Raw genomic sequence first — 18,380 nt, forward strand, 5'->3', positions numbered from 1 at the left:
TCTTTTTGCACCTCGTTCCACGTCGTTTCGCTGCCACGTTGCATCGGTGTCATGTTGATGATGCTGGTGGGCGCGTGGTGTGTCGTTCGTGGCTGGCTGGCGTGGTGGGCCCTGGTTGATGGCGGCGCCCGTGGATCGGCCACGTTGTCGTGGGCGCTCGTGGATTGTCGTGGTGCCACCTTGCTGGCGGTGGTCGCTTCCGTTCGATGCTGGTGTGGTCGTGGCTGTTGTTGGGTAGTGTGGTGTGGTCGTCATTGTCGTTGCCAACGTGGGTGGTGGGAGGGAATGGAAGTGGGGGGACGAGGATGGTTGGTGGTGGGTGAAAGGAAGTGTTGCAATTGTTTGGTAACGTTGCCTTTGTTTGGTAACAGAACTAAAATAAACAAACAAAGGACCGGATTCCATTACATTCCGTTCCTGTGCATTCCGCGGATCATTCCGGTGTCAATTCCGGAATGCCCAAATTCCGCCGGAATGGTAAGGTACCGGAATGATGAAAATAGCAGGCCTCCCTGCCAAATTTCATTCCTCTGGAATCCACCGGAATCCACCGGAATGACCGGATTCCTGCAGGAATTAGGGGGGCACTGATAAGACCTCGCTTGAGCGGGTGTTGACGCCAGAGGTCACTCAGGAGATTCTCTGGGAACTCTGCCACATGAGTTTCCAGTTTGAACTCTTGAGCCTAGATGCTCTCCTTGCCGACACATTGTACCATGGCCGGTGGGGTGTTACAGATGCAGAAGCGGCAAGGTCTCGCTCAGAGCAACTTCTCAGGGTATTTCCCTTGTCGGGTGATGTGCTCGGATCTTTTATGATCAACGAAATCCCCAATTGCGACTTGGGTTTGACATCGTTTGATCTGGAAGAATGGAACCGTCATCTTGTGGAGCTTGGGAGGTTGATGTGTCCATGGAAGGGTTGCCCGGATTCAATTAAGGATGCTAGCCACCTACCGATAGAGGCACATGTTCAGGCACTGGAAGAAGCGTGTACGAGCTTCTACTGCCAGTCTTTCTTTGACAACTTTGGTCGTGCACCCATCATCCCTTGTCGCCTTCCTCGTCGTTCTCTTGCCACCCAGAGCCAGTTAGCTTTGCAGATTCAGTGACGTCCGCCCTGCCCTCTTCGTAATTTTGTACAGTCATACCATGTTTCTCGGACTTTTTTGTCATGTCGGCCTCATTATTGTTCTTGCCATCGCCACATGACCCATAATTTGATCTTCCTCGTGTTCGCGGTTGCACCCGGTTCTTTGAGGGGTTAGTTGTGTACATGGGTAAGACTTTCTTTCCTTTTTTCCCTCACATCCTTGCTTGTCATGCTTGTGAATTCTATGGCTTTCAACAAGAGCCGTTACTTGGGCAAGGCTGGGATTGCTATTGGATCTCCATCATTGAAGAAGAAGTCCTCAGGTCAAGGGGGTACTGCTGGGCCTCGTCGTCCATCGTCGTCGTCATCCTGGGTCGTCGCGTGGTTATCGTCGTGCTGTCGTCATCGCGTTGTCGTCGTCGTGGGGTTGTCGATGTGTTTTCGTCGTCGCGTTGTCGTCAACGCGTTGTCGTCGTCGCGTTGTCGTCGTCGTGTTGTCGTCAACGCGTCGTCGTCGGCTTGTGATGTGGCATCGTCGTCGTGGGCGCTCGTGGATGGTGGTGGGTTCGTCGCGTTGTCGTCGTTCTGTGACGTGGCGTTGCGGCGTTTGCGTGGTTGTCGTGGTGGGCGCTCGTGGATGGTGGTGGGTGCTCGTGGATGGTGGTGTCGTCGTCGTCGTCCGTTTTCGTGGATGGTGGTGTTGTCGTTGTCCGTTTGGCTGCCACGTCACCGACGGTGGTTGTTGCCGTTCGTTGCTGGGTGGTCGTTGCCGTTGTGGAGTCGTCGTCGTCGTGGGTCGGCGTGCCGTTGTCGGTTTATCGTGGCTGTCGTGGGGGTGGGAAAGAGGATGGTTGGTGGTGGGGGAAGGGAATGGTATTGAGTTTGTTTGGTAGCGTTGCCTTTGTTTGGTAACGTTGCCTTTGTTTGGTAACAGAGGTAAAACAAACAAACAAAGGACTGGATTCCGTTGCATTCCGTTCCTGTGCATTCCGCGGATCATTCCGGTGTCAATTCCGGAATGCCCAAATTCCGCCGGAATGGTAAGGCACCGGAATGATGAAAATAGCAGGCCTCCCTGCTAAATTTCATTCCTCCGGAATCCACCGGAATCCGCAGGAATGACCGGATTCCTGCAGGAATTAGGGGGGCACTGATAAGACCTCAGCTACAGAACAATAAAGGAGAAAACACAGACCAATGCAAATGTTGCCTTCATAAATGTGATTTGCTTGTAATTCCAACAAGTAGATGCCATGGTCGACAATGCTAAGGTGGATGTGATGACAACTGATCCACAAGTGGTCACTGCTGTGCTGCTACACCCCTCAAAATGCACAAGAGTTGCCTGTCGAGTCTCAAAGTCACGTTGCGTCCTTTGATCAACAGAACGTGTCACATGATCACAGCTTTGCTCCGGCATTATGATTTCATGCCGACGTTGTTTGTCCTACATATCAGACATGGGGTTATATAAGCGGAATGATATCTCGCGTTTCTGACTGGTTTTACCTGTTCACGTCGGTGGCCTGCCTTGGTCAAAGCCATGTCGATGATGAACACTCAAAATTCCTACAATCAACATCGCACCGCCAATAGACACTCGCATAATGATAACTCTATCACAGACAACAGTCGACGTGAGTATCCAACAAGACACTCTGACGATGCTTGACTGGTACTTGATTAGACGACACCCAGAATATAACATATCAAGGCGCCGTTGACAATCGAACAACCACCCAACCTAGTATGTAAAAAAAGAACATGTATCCCACTGACGAGGCTCAACGTTGCGCTATAGCTCGAGGTTTGGATATTTTGTTAGAACGGGCGGTGATAAGCGCCTCGTTCGACTCATGGGAACGTCAATCAGCGGTGCCTTGCCAAGCTGAGACGCGAGAAGAAATACTGAAACACATTCGCAGATGGGTGGATTCCCGCGATGACACCGCAGTATTCTGGCTTCATGGTCTCGCCGGTTCCGGAAAGACGTCAATTGCGATGTCCGTCGCGGACGAGTTCGCTAAACAAAAACGTCTGGCAGGCAGCTTTTTCTTTTCGCGGGATCCTGCTCATCACCAAGGCCGTCGGTCGGCCATCGGTGTCATTGCGACAATCGCTTACCAGAATGCTAGATCCAATTCCGCGGTCAGGAATCGAGTTGAAAAAGTTCTTCATCACGACCGCGCCATCTTTTCAACATCCCCAATCTGTCAATTACAACAGCTCGTTATTGACCCGGTTCGCCCTCGTTATCTTCTCTACATCATCACGATTGTGAATACAATCAAGAAACTCTACGCCGCCCTTACCGTGTGGACTAGCTCCCAAAGGATACACGTTCTCGCCCTGGTCATGAACTTCTTTCGCTTCAATTCATTGAACCTTTTGTCGTACAATTGCGTTCAAGCTCTCCACGGATTCTGCGCAGTCATGTTCAACTGCCTCATACTTTGTCCATTCGTCACCGACATCAGTGGAATGGCCTTACTCGGGGTCTTCGCAATACTCATTTTCAGGCATCGTATCATTCAAGCTAGCCTTGAAGCCTTTCTCAATCCCCCTCTGATGATTGTAGTCATTGATGGGCTCGATGAATGTACTTCGGTTGAGGGTTCTGACTCCATTCACCGTCTGATTACACTTCTCATTAACGAATACCAAGACTCCCCACCTCCGATCCGATTCTTATTGACCAGTCGACCAGAGGACAAAATTCGGGAAACATTTCTCTGTCATCCTGAGAGGACTTGTGTTACAAATTTGATGGACTTCAAAGCAGACGAGGATATTCAACGATTTTTCAGAAAAGAATTTGAGATCCTCAGTCTCAAGCTTTCGGACTACCTGACCGACGTAGTAAAGCCATGGCCGACAGAAGAAGAAATCGTGCGTTTAGTCAAAAAATCAGAAGGTCTCTTTATTTATGCCTCTACCCTTATCATGTTCGTCAGTGATTTGGACGACAATTCAAAGGGTCGTATCAAGTCTCCTGATAGCAAACTAAAGGACGCGATGAAGCAGCATCATGGCCTCGACGGTCTTTACCTGCAGGTCTTACGGAATGCGCCACATTCTGCCAATCCCGACTTCAAGCGTATCTTGGGAGTGCTTTGCCTCATGCCCAGCAAGTATTCCCTTACCCTGAGCGAGATTACGATGTTCCTCAGGCTAAGTGATACAGCCCAACTTCGTCAACTTTTGAGGGGATGCAAATCAATTTTTCAAATTCCAGACACCAGTGACGGAACAATATCCTTTTTTCACGCATCTTTACACGACTTTTTGACCGATCGACGCCGCTCTCAACGCTTCCCTGATGACTTTTATGTCGATCACATTGTGCAACATCTTTGCCTCTTGGAAAACTGCATTGAGGTTGTTACTGCCGACTGCAATGGAGACCGACCTTTCAACGATATCATTCTTTTTACATCGACCCTTTCACGATATTCATGGCAGTTCTGGAATTTTCACCTCTACAAAGCTATCCATTTCTATAAGGATAGACATCCGCGTCGCAGCGTGATGGAGCCATTGAAGCTACATTTTAAAGGGGATGCTTATGAAAGGGTCTTTTCACGTTTTTTAGGTCATTTAGGCGAAAGCTGCTATTGGTCCTTGTCATGGGGTTGGAGATTTGTAAAACCATTTTCTCGGAACCCCGAAGGGCTTGAAACCGAAATAATGTATTTGGAATATTTGCTCGCGGTTAGTGTTCCTTGTTGTTTCTCTGTGGTTTCAACATTAAATAACAAACTAGGGGGACTTTCCTCATCAAATGCACAGTGTTCGTCAACTTTTAGCCGAAGCATCTGCCACCATAAATCTGAGCTGGAGATATGGTCTGCCCTCCTCGAAGAAGATCGTACACAGATTGAAACAGATGGAGACGGGTTCATCGCATCCCTCACTTCGAAAAGCTGCGCAGTATGCCCTTGATATGCTTAGTGTTCCGGAGTTCATCGAGCAGACGAATCTGCATCTGGGTCTAAAGTTTTGTCACTTTTTGCACCGGCTAGAACCTGTTGATTTGATGATGGACTCGAAAGCCGACTTAGCTGTCTGGCATTCCATAGAAAGGTAAGCATATATTAATACTCATAAGTCAGATCTTACTCATAAATTACAGTGTTGCTGAGGAGATCAAGACACTGATATTTATTCCAGACCCAAATCGACAACAAAGAGAGCGCAGAGTCACGGAAATCTTATTGAAATTGGATGACATCAAAGACGTTCTCAGGCTTTCCGCATTATGGTAGTCCTCATTTTTAATCAATTTCTGCCCCCCTCCTTTCCCGGGCCTTATTAACCACCTTTGTGTTCATGTCAAGCCAATGTATAATCTCTGGGAAATAGTTAAGGCCTACCCGAGATCACGATGTCGCAGTAGAACTCGAGGTTGGGAAATGGGTGACCGGATGGGCTGTGAAGTTGGAGAAACAAGTGTTCATCGAAGAGGACCATTTCGATTTGAGCACCGGGCTTGGCAAGGACGAGACGTCGTCAGAGGAAGGGAGCACTGAGGCACGTGATTGGATTTCTTCCAGGCCATTGGCGGGGTCCGCTTCTAATCGCTTAATGGTGTGGGAGGGAGCGGGATGGGTCTTTTGATGGGATTCTTGAACAGCTGGAGGAGTGAAGCGGAAACGGGGCGCTCACTGTCGTTGAACGGGGACGTTCGTGGCGGACCATTGTGCTTGGCAATGACGAGCGGCTTAATAGTCACTTTGTGGGGATCGCGGCAGAGTTCTGAATCGCGAACATGGATTGGAATCTAAAGATGAGATCGATGATGACGTAGAGGCACAAGGACGAGGTGAAGAGGGAGTTGATGTGGTGAATGCGGGAATTGAAAGGAAACGTCAAGCTGAACGACTGAACGGCCAGAGGAGGGCACCGGACTGGGAGCAGTAGGTGGACGACAGGCAAGTTGGGACACGGAGAGAAGGATGTCGTTTCCATCCCATCTCAAGTGCCTATATGCGTGCAAAACCACCGGTACCTCAAACCGCATGCTACTCCCCTCGCCTCTCTCCGCTGCCAAACCCTCATCCACGTTTCATTGCCGTCATATCAGCGACATCTTTCCGGCTGTGGGGGATTCGTATAGGTTCGAGAGATGTGGAGGAAGGTCGATTTTTTGGAAAATCCAGAGCTGGATAATAGAGGACGTTTGGTAGGTCCGCATCTGTGGAGAGAGGGGTGGATGAGAAGTTAGAAGGAAAAAGGGAGAGGGTAGGAGTACCTGTGATATATATGTAGATGTTGGGACAGGGCGTCAGGCTACAAATTCTGGCGTATCAGAGGAGCGCAGTGTGCGTGAATCTGTGATGGTGGTAAGTTCTTGTAAGAACTGGGAAAAGAATAGCCAAATGAAGAGAACGAACCTTGGATTCTTTCGGCATCTCCTTCCCTCGAAGTCCGCTACGTGTCGGCCTCTGCCTCATGGGTACGTATCACCAGTGGGTTCCACAGTCTAATGACGCGTTTGAGTTGCCGTCCGAACGCCTTGCGTCGTAGGCCATGGCTTCTAGGGGGCTAATGTCAGAGATGGAGGAAGAACGAGAGGTGACGTACGTGTCGTGTTCTACGGAATTGACATCGCGACTAGCAGTGGTATGTAACAACTTGAACAGAATCAGTACTCGTCATCGATAAGCACCAAACCATAGTACTCACCCAACTGGAACCAGGACGCGATCCCATACCATCTCCCCTCTGTCCTCTCTTCAGCTACCGTCGAATCCGCGAGTTTCTTCCAGGGTTCCTGGATAGGCGCCGTGCGCTATACGGCTAGGTGTTCTTGGAATCCAGGAGTTCTCTCCCCAATTTTGACGTGTTTTGACAGGAGTTTTTTCAACTGATAATCGCAGTAGTTCAAAGGGGTTGTTGAGGGCCTTTAAGAGGAGTTTTTCGACTCGTTTTGGTGGGTTTGGAAGACAGACGGGCGTTGGTGTTTGTTTAGGTGATGGGTGTTTGAATATAATTGGCACCGTTCCCCTTTCACCTCGTTCTCAAGCAAGTATGTACAGAGTCCCAGTAAACTACAGAGATAAAATGTGAAGGATTAATTAAAAATAGTACGACGTTTACACGCGCGCCCGCAGGCCTATGCGACTTGGAAATGTGCACACATCCGAATGAAATTCCACATCTTCTGTGACCACTTTTGCTTGACTTTTGCGACCGCAATCTTTTCGTCAAATTCCTCCAACCGCGACCGGTCACTCAACGCCTGCATCGGCTACCAGGCTTCGAAGCTAGGCGTCCGTGGTCCTTGAGAGGTCTACCCAACTAGTCCAGATGGAGGGCAATGCAGAGCATGAGGGGCTGGCCACGGCTCGTGTCCCTGAGTTGTGGCCATACAACAGGTCAGCAATGGGAGATTAGGGAAGCGGGGTCGATGCAGTACAGAGGCTAGGTTGGTATCAATCGTCGTTGACTTAAGGGAAGTTAAGTTCGTTTGCGAGTGTCGACATTGGACTTGATGTTGTGGTAGCGTCGGATTGATCCTCCGAAGGAGAGTGGCTTCAAGACGTAGAGGGACTGCGGTAGAAGGTGCTGGGACTTTGAGTGGACACCTACGTATCTCATCCTATGAGAGTCAGCTGACTCGTTAGCTACCACTTTTATAGGAGTGATGAAGATAGACTTACCAAAAGATCAAGAATTGAGCAAAGGCTGGCAGGGCCCCTTAACCGTAATGAATTTCAAACAACCACAACCCTCTCTTCGCCTGCGAGGACTCTTTCGACCCATCGACATTATCTCCGCCAACGAACATCCAAGACCTCGACGATGCTCAGCCTCCTAACACGGTTCACCAACAAGATCTCAGCGCCATCAGAACCTGCAACCACGACAGAGAAGTGCACAGAAGCCAGCTTCACCAAAATGGGCAATTGTTGCGACCTAATCAGGCAAAGGAGTCCCTCTGAATCGTTGAAAGCTTTTGTAAGGTGTACGAGTACACGATCAGTTGGGTCGTGTTTAGAAAATCAGGTGTACTGAAGAAGCAGCGCATATGGATCTGCGGTAGTGACGACCATAAGGTGATAACAACAAAAGAGGGAACAAAACGAACCTTGGAATCCTTCAACACCTCCTCCTTCAATATCCGCTCAATATCCTCCTGTACATATGTATCACGAGCGGTTTCCGGCCTAGCAGCGTGTTATAGTTACCGTCCGAACAACGTTTGTTTCACGTTGCAACGGGGCTGCATACCACGTTTAGGATGATGAAGCGCTAACTTCTGTCTCTGGTTGAGGCGGTAAGACACAACAGAGACGAGCGGCGCCACTGCAAAGGGGGTCTTACGTGAGGGCGTTGAAGTTGTCGTCCGTCGTTGACATAAAGAAAGTAGGTGGAAGGGCTTTCATTCGCAAGCCTCGACTTGAGCTTAATGTTAGCGTCGGATGAGGACTCGTAGTCTCCTCGCGAGGAGAGTTGATTCAAGACATAGAGGGGGTGCGGCAGAACTTCCTATAAGAGCCAACTGTGTGTAGACTCGTTAGCGACCACCATTATATGAATGAAAATAGCCTTACTTGAAAAGCCTCCACAGTAAATGTGAACTGATGAATCAAGGGCCCTTTGACCGCACCTCAATAACTTGCAAACGGCCACGACCTCTGTTCGCCAGTGGGCTCTCCCTCGAGCATCGCTATTATTAACACTAACGAAACATCAAGACCTTGACAATGCAGAGGGCGAGCGAGGATGGAGTGGTTTCTGGATTGGACGTCGACGGTTTTCAACTTTTGCACCCTAAACGAAGTTGGGGGTAGCCAGATGAGGATCAAGAAACGTACAGAACGAGCTTTGCGTACCTGATACCAACCCAGCACCACAACACTGTCCCAACCTTTACATCGTCTCAGCATTTGCATCTGTGGACCACGAGACACGCTTAAAACTTTAGCGTATCGGATAGTAAGTGTAAATGAATCTGCGGTAGTGGTATGGGTTTGCAAGAACCGGGAAAAGGATAGCAAAGGGAATGGAGCGAACCTTGACCTCTTTCGGCATTTCCTCCCCTCAAAGTCCGCTACGTATCGTCCTCCGCCTCATGGGTACGTATCACCAGTGGGTTTCCCGGCCTAACGGCGTGTTTGAGTTGCCGTCCAAACACTGTTTGTTGCGCGTCTGAAAGTTGTCCTAGGGGTGATCGAGCCCTATTATACTTCGACAATTATGGGGCAGGAAGGGTGGGTCATGGCTCCTAGGGGGCCGGGGTCAGAGACGGAGGAGGGATCAAGATGGGGACGGGAGGGGACGTACTTGTAGAATTTGGCCTCATGACGTGCACTATGGATAGCCAAAAGATGAACAACTTGAACAAAATCAGTACATACATGTCATTCAAACGGAAGTACTCACCAGCTCCCAAACGAAACCAAGACGCGATCACACGCTATATGTCCTCCGTCCTTTCTTCAGCTATTGCCAAATCTTCCAGGGTTTCTGGAGAGGCGCCTAGCGCTATTGTTCGGTTCTTCCCCATTTTTCGGCGGTTTTCACGGTAGCTTTTGAATTGATAGCACTGCAGTAACTCTAAGGGGTTGTTGAGGGCTTTAAGAGAAGTTTTTAGACTGCTTTGTGAGTTTTTGTGGGTTTGAAAGATGGGTACAGGACAGCGTTGGTATTTGTCACGTGGTGGGCGCTTGATCACGGTTTGAGTTTCTACAACTGGCGCCGTTCCGCTTTCATCTTGTTCTCAAGAAAATAGATAAGATGTTAAGGATTGATTCCACGATAGATTCTACGACGGAGAAGATTTTGGGCGAGAGCGTTGGAAAAAGCTGCATTGCCGTCATGCGCCATTGACATAACGGAGTTAGGTGGAAGGGATTCGGTCGCGAGTCTTGCGGCAGCATCGTCCCAAAGAGAGAGAGGTAAAGAAAGTTGGTTCAAGACACAGTCGGACTGCAGTAACAAAGGTGTTGGACTTTGATAAGCTCGATACTTATGTTGCTCATCCTGCAAGAACCAACTGACTCGTTAGCTATCGCCATTATAGCTTATAGGAATGGAGATAGACTTACTGGAAAAGATCAACAATTGAGCCTCAACCTCACGTCAATGGGCGTTGAATGTCAACGACCCTTTTATACACCCGTGAGCACTCCTCCAAGCATGGTCGCTATCTTCGCCAACAAACCTCGAAGACCTCAACGAGGCTCAGCCTCCCAGCAGAGCTCGTTGTCGAAACCTCAGCCCAATCGGCATCTTTAACCGCGCGCAGAAACCAGCCCCACCAAAATGGGCCATGGTTGCGGTGGAATAGGGTGAAAGAGTCACTCGAACTTGTTAAAAGCCTTTGCAAGGTGTACGTAGTGAGCTGCCACACCTTCGATTGAGTCATGAAAGGCAGTTAGAAGGCAGGACACTTAGTGCACACCTTTTTTGTGACTATAGGCGGGGGAAGCTTCCTTGGGTATCGAGAGAGCATACAGACGGCGAATCTTGGACAAGAGAGCATTTAGAGCTACCGGTCGACGTTCTCGTGTGCGTGCATCCCAGCGACTTGAAGCAAAACGACTGACAAGGTGGGTATGACCAGGGCAGAGGTACCTGGAGACGATGGAAACAAGTCGACGATAGAGTGAGCAAGATCCGAGATCTACTGTCAGACTGCACTCGTAGGGTATCGGATGAGGCAGTGTGAGTGGGAGGAGAAGGGGAAATGGGTTGGCGTGGAGTGTGGTAGGAGAGACTCTACTGGTACGATCTGCTGGGCTTGAAGGATAGGTATCCATTCGTGGGGACAAATTTAAAGACGTCCACGGAAGCCTTGCTCCCCTTCTTACTACCAACCCTCGCCGACGGCGTCTTCGTTCACGTTCCTCGCAAGTTTGTACGATCATTCAGGAGCTCCAAATTTCGACTTTGGCATCGAGCTCGGACTTGAGGAGGGTAAGAATAAGAAGCTGAATGTCGCCTCGCAATGCTTGGATCAAAAGTTTTCCGGTCCGTTCGTATTGCGGATTCACCCTAGCTCGAAAAGATCTGAGAGGTGACTCTCCATGCCCATCCACGTCATATACCACCAAAAGCCAGCCAAGTCCGAGGCTCGTCGACGTTTTGATCCTATGGCTAACAAAGGGATATGGCGACTGTCTGAGAAACGCAGGCCACACGTATGCCAGGGAAGGAAGGGTGTCTGCGGAGGGCGTTGGGGTATATGAGAGGCGAGAGGGGGCAAGGTTCGGTTAGGGAAGGGAAGGGAAGGGAAGGGTTGAGCCATCGCTGGGGAGGAATGTTGATGGAGGAAGAGGTGGACGTTGACGTTGAACGTTGAGGACTGAACGAGTATGGAGATGGAGTGGAGGGTAGTTCTGGATATACTTCGCCCTCATCAGAGAAAGAGAAAAATCACGATGAGGAGAGTAGGAAGAGGGTGGCGGGTGTGAAGGGGATGGGGCTGGACGGCTGTTAATGGGGAGTGGGGTGGATGTCGATGGCAGAGTTTTGGAGGACATCTGGGTAATGGAAACTACGACGAGTCCGACCATCCCACTAAGGTTGGCGGGAGCTCCACAACAGGATTCGCTTTTGTAATTCGAAGTTCTCGTGATAAGCCCTAGGGTAGGGTTCCCTCCAATCCTCCCACGTATACCTGCCGTGGAGTTGCCGTGGAGCTCCCGCCAACGCTTAGCGTTTTCTCATGAATTAAAGTTTCAAAACTAACTTGATAAATTCATTGGATATAAGAATAATCATAAAATCCACCAACCTTGCCCTTGCCCCCACATGAGAAATTTAACATGTCTAGATCAGAGATATTTTCAACACTGGATCTCCCTGCTATTGTTATGAGCTTCATAAAGTTTCTGAGCTAAAATTTTTTATATCCTCCTTTAAAAGGTAGATTTAAACTTGTTCTCCATTTTCTGTATTTTCCACTCATATATTTGTTGGAATAAGGGTAAATAACTCCCCATCAATGTTTGTAGTGTATGTAATACAAAGCTAGGTAGAAATGTCAAAATGAACATTGCATGATGTCTGTAGAAGCTAATTCCCAGAATTTTTCTGGAAGTAAACAAGTATCTACAACATTGGTCCTTCTTTTCTGCAAGAAGAAAAAATGCTACCATTCTTTTGAATTGATCCATGGAGACTCAGGATGTCTTTCAAACAATGCCTGAAGTGTAGTATAATAGCAAATAAATTTACACTGGGTATAACCTGAAAAGTCCTCAATAAAAGTACATTTTGCATAGAGCAAGAAAGGTGTGGGTCTCAAATCCTTGTATGAATAGGACCCCTGTATATTTCTTTGGAATAGTGTTACTAGGCATGAGAAGTGTCTTGAGAAATATTTTCAGCCCCAATCCACCAAGAAAAATGTCAAGGGTTGGCCCAGGATGGTTGCTCTATGTAAAGTGTACTTTTATTGAGGACTTTTCAGGTTATACCCAGTGTAAATTTATTTGCTATCATGCTATATCTCAGGCATTGTTTAAAAGACATCCTGAGTCTCCATGGATCAATTCAAAAGAATGGTAGCATTTTTTCTTCTTGCAGAAAAGAAGGACCAATGTTGTAGATACTTGTTTACTTCCAGAAAAATTCTGGGAATTAGCTTCTACAGACATCATGCAACGTTCATTTTGACATTTCTACCTAGCTTTGTATTACATACACTACAAACATTGATGGGGAGTTATTTACCCTTATTCCAACAAATATATGAGTGGAAAATACAGAAAATGGAGAACAAGTTCAAATCTACCTTTTAAAGGAGGATATAAAAAATTTTAGCTCAGAAACTTTATGAAGCTCATAACAATAGCAGGGAGATCCAGTGTTGAAAATATCTCTTCCTCAAGTTGTGAATTGCTTTCAGTAGGTTGCAGTCATTCAGAATTTCCCACTTTGTTACATCTCAGAATCTGAACTTCTCAGTTGACAGCTTGTCATATGTTTGGTTTCTTTATCCTGTCTGAGATAATCTTGATGGTCTTCTTTGTCCAGTCTACTTTGGGGTTAATTCTGTCTAACCATCGTAATCCGAGGATTATGTCTTCTTTTCCTAGGTTGGAAATTAGAAATCGAGTGGAATTTACTTTTCCATTGATTTTTGTCAGGAGTTGGGTATAAAACCTAATGGGTCCATTCTTGTTCAGGCTTTCGTCTACATTTGAGACTTGGATCTCCTTATCCAATCTCAAGAGCAGGAGTCTGTATTTCTTTGCGAATTGTTCATCCATAAAAATTCCTTGAGCACCACTGTTGATAAGCACTTTTGTTTTGACGATTTTCTTTTCATTAATAATTCTTGTGTTAACGTGCATTGATTTCAAATCATTGTTAGGTACACCTCAAATTCTAAGAGCTTTAATAGAAAGTTGTTTAGAAGGTCTAGATGTCGTTGCTAGCCTTCTTACTAAAAACCCTTGTTTTCGTCTTCATCGTCTGATTCTTCTTTGGCTGGTTCATTTGGATCCTTATCCAAAGATTCTATAAAAGCAACTTTTGCTTCTTCTAATTCTTTGTCATTGAGTCCTGCCATGATGGCACCGACTCTCTGTGCAGCGTTGGCATTCTTGTTCAGTGGTGGCATGATAGCTTTATAGGGAGTGGCGGGTTTTCTAAAATTGGACGTACTTCCTTTTCCAGTGTTAAGGGCGGGATTGGTCGCATGGTCGCGAGACACGTGCCCTGTTTGTCTGCATCGGAAACATTTCCCTTTCTTCATATATTCGTTTCGTTCTTCGATAGTTAATCTGTCGATATCCATGGCGTCTGGATCTCAAGGTCTGGGAGTATAGGATGATTGAGGGAGTTGGTGAGGCATGCTTCTAGTTGGTTGCCATCCCATAACTTTCGTCTTCCATGCTTGATTCTTATAATACGACTTGTCGAATTTCCTAGCATCTTCCGTGATGGCTTTAAGTGTCTCAGGTGGTTCTTTCTGTGTTTCAATCTTTTCCTGTAACGAGGGATTCAAGTGTTTGAGGAAAAGCTGAGAGAGAACCAGGTTCTCCATGTCTCCTGTTAAAACATATCCTGCTCGATTGGTGAGTGCGGTAAAGTTGAGGATGTACTGCTTGAGCTGTCTGGGTTTATGTTTAAGGATTGAGAGGTCTACTCTCACTTTGTCTTTTGTCTTTCTGATGTCAAATGTTTCGTTCAATAATTTGACAAAGTCTTTCCACATGGACGTCGTAACGAATACTCCTTCAGTATTTGTGTGGGTGTCTGTAAAATGTTCTGCCTAGTCGGCAGCTCTGCCTGTGATCATAAAACTGATGGCGAACTGGATCTTTCACTTGTCGGTGCTGAACAAGTGATTGTTGACCTCCATGTAGGTCTGTATCGTTCTAAGCCAAGTCTTGTACTTGTCTTCGTTTCCATCAAAATCTTTAGGTGCGTGGCATCGGTCACCTTTTGCGTTGGCAGCGTCGGCCATTTCTTGTCTTGGTTCTGTCAGGTTCTCGGGTTCTACTGGTGTGTCGGTTTGTCTGGGAGTTCCAGGTACTGCTGGTGACTTGGGGTACAGGTTTAACATGAATGTGTTAAACTGTTCAACTGCTTGAGTTCTTTCGTCGGTAGGTGTGATACCTAAATTGGATAAATCTATCAGTGTAAATGCAGGTGTCGGGATGATTGGTCCAAGTAGTGGCTGTATGCTTCTGCTGGGTGTTCTGGTGATTGCTGGTGATCCTCTGGGTGTGGTTTGTCTGCTGAAGGGTGACATTAATGGTCCTAGCCCTGTTATTCGTCTATATCTCTCTGTGGTTGATACGGGTGTTGATGTTCCTGTTACTGGTGTCTGTGATGCAGGGGGGCTGTTACCCTCATCTGCGCTTTCGTACTGTTCTTCACCGGATGTGAAGGTGTCGGTTCTTGGTTCGGGTTCTGAGTCTGAGCTTTCTGCTGGTGCTTGTAATGTCCAACGGTTCGATTCTCTTTGAGCAGCCATGGTTTCTTTAGGTAGGAGGCGGGTTTGACGCACCTTCTATCAATATGATGATGTCTTTGATTCTTTCGTTATATTCTCTGATGAGACTTATAACGTCTTCGATCCTGGTGTTATACTCTTCGGTAAGACGTATAATTCTTGTTACATTGTCCAGTGTGTCTAATTTGGGTAGAGGGCGGCGATGCGCCTTCTGTTTTGGGGTAAGCTTGAACCTTTTGTTACGGTTGTTAAGCGTAACAGGCAGTTATGTTAAGCTTTCGAGTTCAATCGTTCGTTCGTCTACCACAGTTCTCGTCGTTGAGACAAAGTGGGTCACTACAACGTTCGCTTGGCCCTCAAAGCGACATGGTAGGTTCTAGTAGCCTTGTGCCTGAAGGTCAGTCCAAGGTTCTATGATATGCTGACTTCTGTTAAGTCAAACACTTCAGTCACCCACTGACCACTGACTATTAGTCATGTAATTTCAGTATATATTACATGACTAATAGTAGTACTGTATTTATTTATTGTACTGAATATATCCAGAATCTTTACTGTATCTATTTCCTTAAAATGTCACAAAATCAGCTGTCACACTATTGAATCTATTTTTTTGCACTAAATAAATCTTTTTGGTGCCAAGACTCTGAATTAAATATATTTCATGGTTTCACTACTGAATCTATTTTTTTGCACTAAATAAATCTTTTTTTCGATGCCAATACTCTGAAACAAATATATTTCATGGTTTCACTACTGAATAAATCTTTTTGGTTAACATGTCACAAACTTGCCTGTCACACCACTGAATACATTTTGGCTCTGGATAGACTACTAGAGGTGTCTGGGGTCCTAGTTCCAAAGAAAAGTGTGTTATGATTTTTCACTAGTAGAGGTATTATTGATAAATTTCTTTTTGTTTGTAAATGCTTTCCTGGGGCTGTAGGGTCCTACTGTTTTCAGGATCCACTGCCCATTGCCAAATATGGAAGGTGTGGCTATGTTAAATGAAAAATAGCAATAAAATACAGGGAACAATGATGAGTTTAGGGTGTTGCTCACTGTTGGTGATGATGTTGGGGGCGGTTTTCAGGGTCCAGGGCACATTTCCAAATAAGGAAACATGCGCTTTTTCACATGTAAAATAGCAATAAAGTCAGGAAAAATTAGGGGTGGTGTTCACTGTTGGGGACAATGTTGCAGGTTGTTTTCAGGGTCCAGGGTGCATTTCCAAATATGGTAATATAGCTAAAAACAGCCACAAAATAACCAAAAAATCAGAAAAAAATGGGGGTGGTGCTTTCTGTTGGTGATGACATCTGGGCTTGTTTTCAGGGTCCAGGGCATATGTCCAAATAGGGTAATATATTCCAGCTAGGCTGGTGGCAGAACCCTATTAGTTCGATTTTGAGCTGGTGGCCACAATCCATCACACTGGTGACAATGTGGGAAAATATTGAGGATACACTGCATGCCCCAGGTGGCTTCCACATCTGGCCCAAATAGTGGTGTATAAGAGTCTACCATAGACTACAAACAAGTCGGACATAGACTACAAAGTTTACTGATACACTACAGAAGACTACAAAAGTCAGACATAGACTACAAAGTTTACTGATAGACTACAAAAGACTACAAAAGTCGGACTTAGACTACAAAAGACTACAAAAGTCAGACTTAGACTACAAAGTTTACTGATAGACTACAAAAGACTACAAAAGTCGGACTTAGACTACAAATTTACTGATAAACTACAAAGGACTACAAAAGTCGGACTTAGACTACAAAGTTTACTGATAGACTACAAAAGACTACAAATGTCAGACTTAGACTACAAAAGTTTGGACTTAGACTACAAAGTTAGGGTTAGGGTTAGGGTTAGGGTTAAAAGTGTATCCAGACTACAAAGTTTGTAGTGTCCACTTTCAATCATTACAAAATTTTGTAGTGTTCATTTTTTCCTTAGAAGGGTTTGTAGTGTCTGCCTTTTGGGACTACAAAAGTTTGGTGTGCACTTTTCCATTTGGAAAGTTTGTAGTTCTCACTTTTTTTGACTACAAAGTGTGTGCTTTTTCATCAGAACAAAATCGAACTAATAGGGTTCTGCTGCCAGCCTAGCTGGCACAGACCTGTCAGGTCCAGCCAATTTCCAGTTGACTGCTCTGGCTATTGTCACTGTGGGTGAATATGTAGAGAGGGTACATATCACAGTATGGCAACCATGTATTCAATAACTCAATATCCCATTCAATTCCCTCCACAATCCAAGCACATAATGTAGAAAAATCAATGATATGTATTTGTTACTCAATAACACGATGAAATTACTGGTACTACTGAAGAGGCTAGTTATATGCTACTACTCACCCATAACTCCCTTCCCTGCTATTGTGATACTCTCAAGTCGTTGTGATCTCATATGCCCCCTTCGTCGACTGGTGGTGGAGGTGATGGCCAGTGGTGAAGAAGTCTAAAGAGAGAATGTCCACATTAGCAGGCAGACAGGATAGGTTGTCATTAGTGACTTACTTTGGCAGGGTTTGGACAAACAAACAGCAAGGACAGCAACCCCCATAGCAGGTGAGAACTTACCAAGCAAGAGAGCTCCACGTGGCAGGCAAGGGAACATTGTACATGATGCCGGAGTTGGTCAGGTGGTGTTGATGTTGCAGTTAGTTGGCGTCAACCAATGCGTGGCTGGTGTGGGCAACGTGGGCAGTCAACATGTCCGAGTGTGTTGTTGGCAGTGCTTGACCCCATCCACACTTTGCCACTCATATGTGTTGAGTATTGGCGTGTGTGTTGGGCATTGGCAAAACTGGAGACAGCAGACATGGCATGATGTGGTCGGAAACGATGATGGAGTGGTGAAGTTGCGAGGTTGTGGTTGCATGGCAAGGGAGGCAATGGATTGTTGACAACAGTTTATGCCCTTTTTGAAGCTGCGGAGTATGAACATATTTCCCACATGTATCTCTCTCTGTTCGTCTGGACAATTCTGCTGAAAGGGATTTTATTGTTACGAAGGGGTATGACAAAATATAAAGTCAATGCATTAAGAGCTACTAGTTACTATGCACTTCAAACAAATGTGGTACTTCAGTGAGATATGTAGGTATCATGATTTCAGTGGGTGAAGCTGGTGAGTAGATTTAGACAAGGGCTGGTGCCCAGAAATCAAACTCCTTGTCACCAGCTGGGATCCGACAGGCTGCCCAACAGCTGTCAATTGTGTAGCTGACAGAGGAGCAGTTTGATACCAATCAGGAATTTCGGCATTCTGCCATCACCCTGGGGCCCAAATGGCGGTATAGTCTGTCAGTGTCAATTTCTTTTCTAGGGTATGCACCTTCCTTTTTTGGCCATTTTT

At 46.4% G+C, this 18,380-nt stretch overlaps 4 protein-coding genes across 4 annotated transcripts; 2 read left to right on the forward strand and 2 right to left on the reverse strand.

Moving 5' to 3' along the window:
• Window positions 1–51: 51 nt before the first annotated feature.
• Window positions 52–1,111, forward strand: LACBIDRAFT_335398 (uncharacterized protein; the record flags this gene model as incomplete). Its single annotated transcript, XM_001890259.1, has 4 exons — window positions 52–201; window positions 239–315; window positions 393–477; window positions 581–1,111. The coding sequence occupies 4 exons, from the start codon at window positions 52–54 to the stop codon at window positions 1,109–1,111; spliced, it is 843 nt and encodes a 280-aa protein (XP_001890294.1).
• Window positions 1,112–6,522: 5,411 nt separating this feature from the next.
• On the reverse strand, window positions 6,523–6,804 carry LACBIDRAFT_317706 (uncharacterized protein; the record flags this gene model as incomplete). Its single annotated transcript, XM_001890268.1, has 3 exons — window positions 6,523–6,625; window positions 6,676–6,725; window positions 6,778–6,804. 3 exons carry the CDS (start codon window positions 6,802–6,804, stop codon window positions 6,523–6,525), a joined length of 180 nt encoding a protein of 59 aa, XP_001890303.1.
• A 7,289-nt stretch (window positions 6,805–14,093) lies between these two features.
• On the forward strand, window positions 14,094–15,582 carry LACBIDRAFT_335400 (uncharacterized protein; the record flags this gene model as incomplete). The annotated part of the gene is made up of 7 exons (XM_001890260.1): window positions 14,094–14,126; window positions 14,418–14,475; window positions 14,509–14,556; window positions 14,662–14,994; window positions 15,186–15,231; window positions 15,264–15,379; window positions 15,557–15,582. 7 exons carry the CDS (start codon window positions 14,094–14,096, stop codon window positions 15,580–15,582), a joined length of 660 nt encoding a protein of 219 aa, XP_001890295.1.
• A 2,147-nt stretch (window positions 15,583–17,729) lies between these two features.
• On the reverse strand, window positions 17,730–17,903 carry LACBIDRAFT_317709 (uncharacterized protein; the record flags this gene model as incomplete). The annotated part of the gene is made up of 1 exon (XM_001890269.1): window positions 17,730–17,903. The coding sequence occupies one exon, from the start codon at window positions 17,901–17,903 to the stop codon at window positions 17,730–17,732; it is 174 nt and encodes a 57-aa protein (XP_001890304.1).
• Window positions 17,904–18,380: the final 477 nt, after the last annotated feature.

Source organism: Laccaria bicolor, genomic scaffold (assembly GCF_000143565.1).
Source record: "Laccaria bicolor S238N-H82 LACBIscaffold_85 genomic scaffold, whole genome shotgun sequence".
In the NCBI taxonomy this organism is placed as follows: Eukaryota; Fungi; Basidiomycota; class Agaricomycetes; order Agaricales; family Hydnangiaceae; genus Laccaria; species Laccaria bicolor.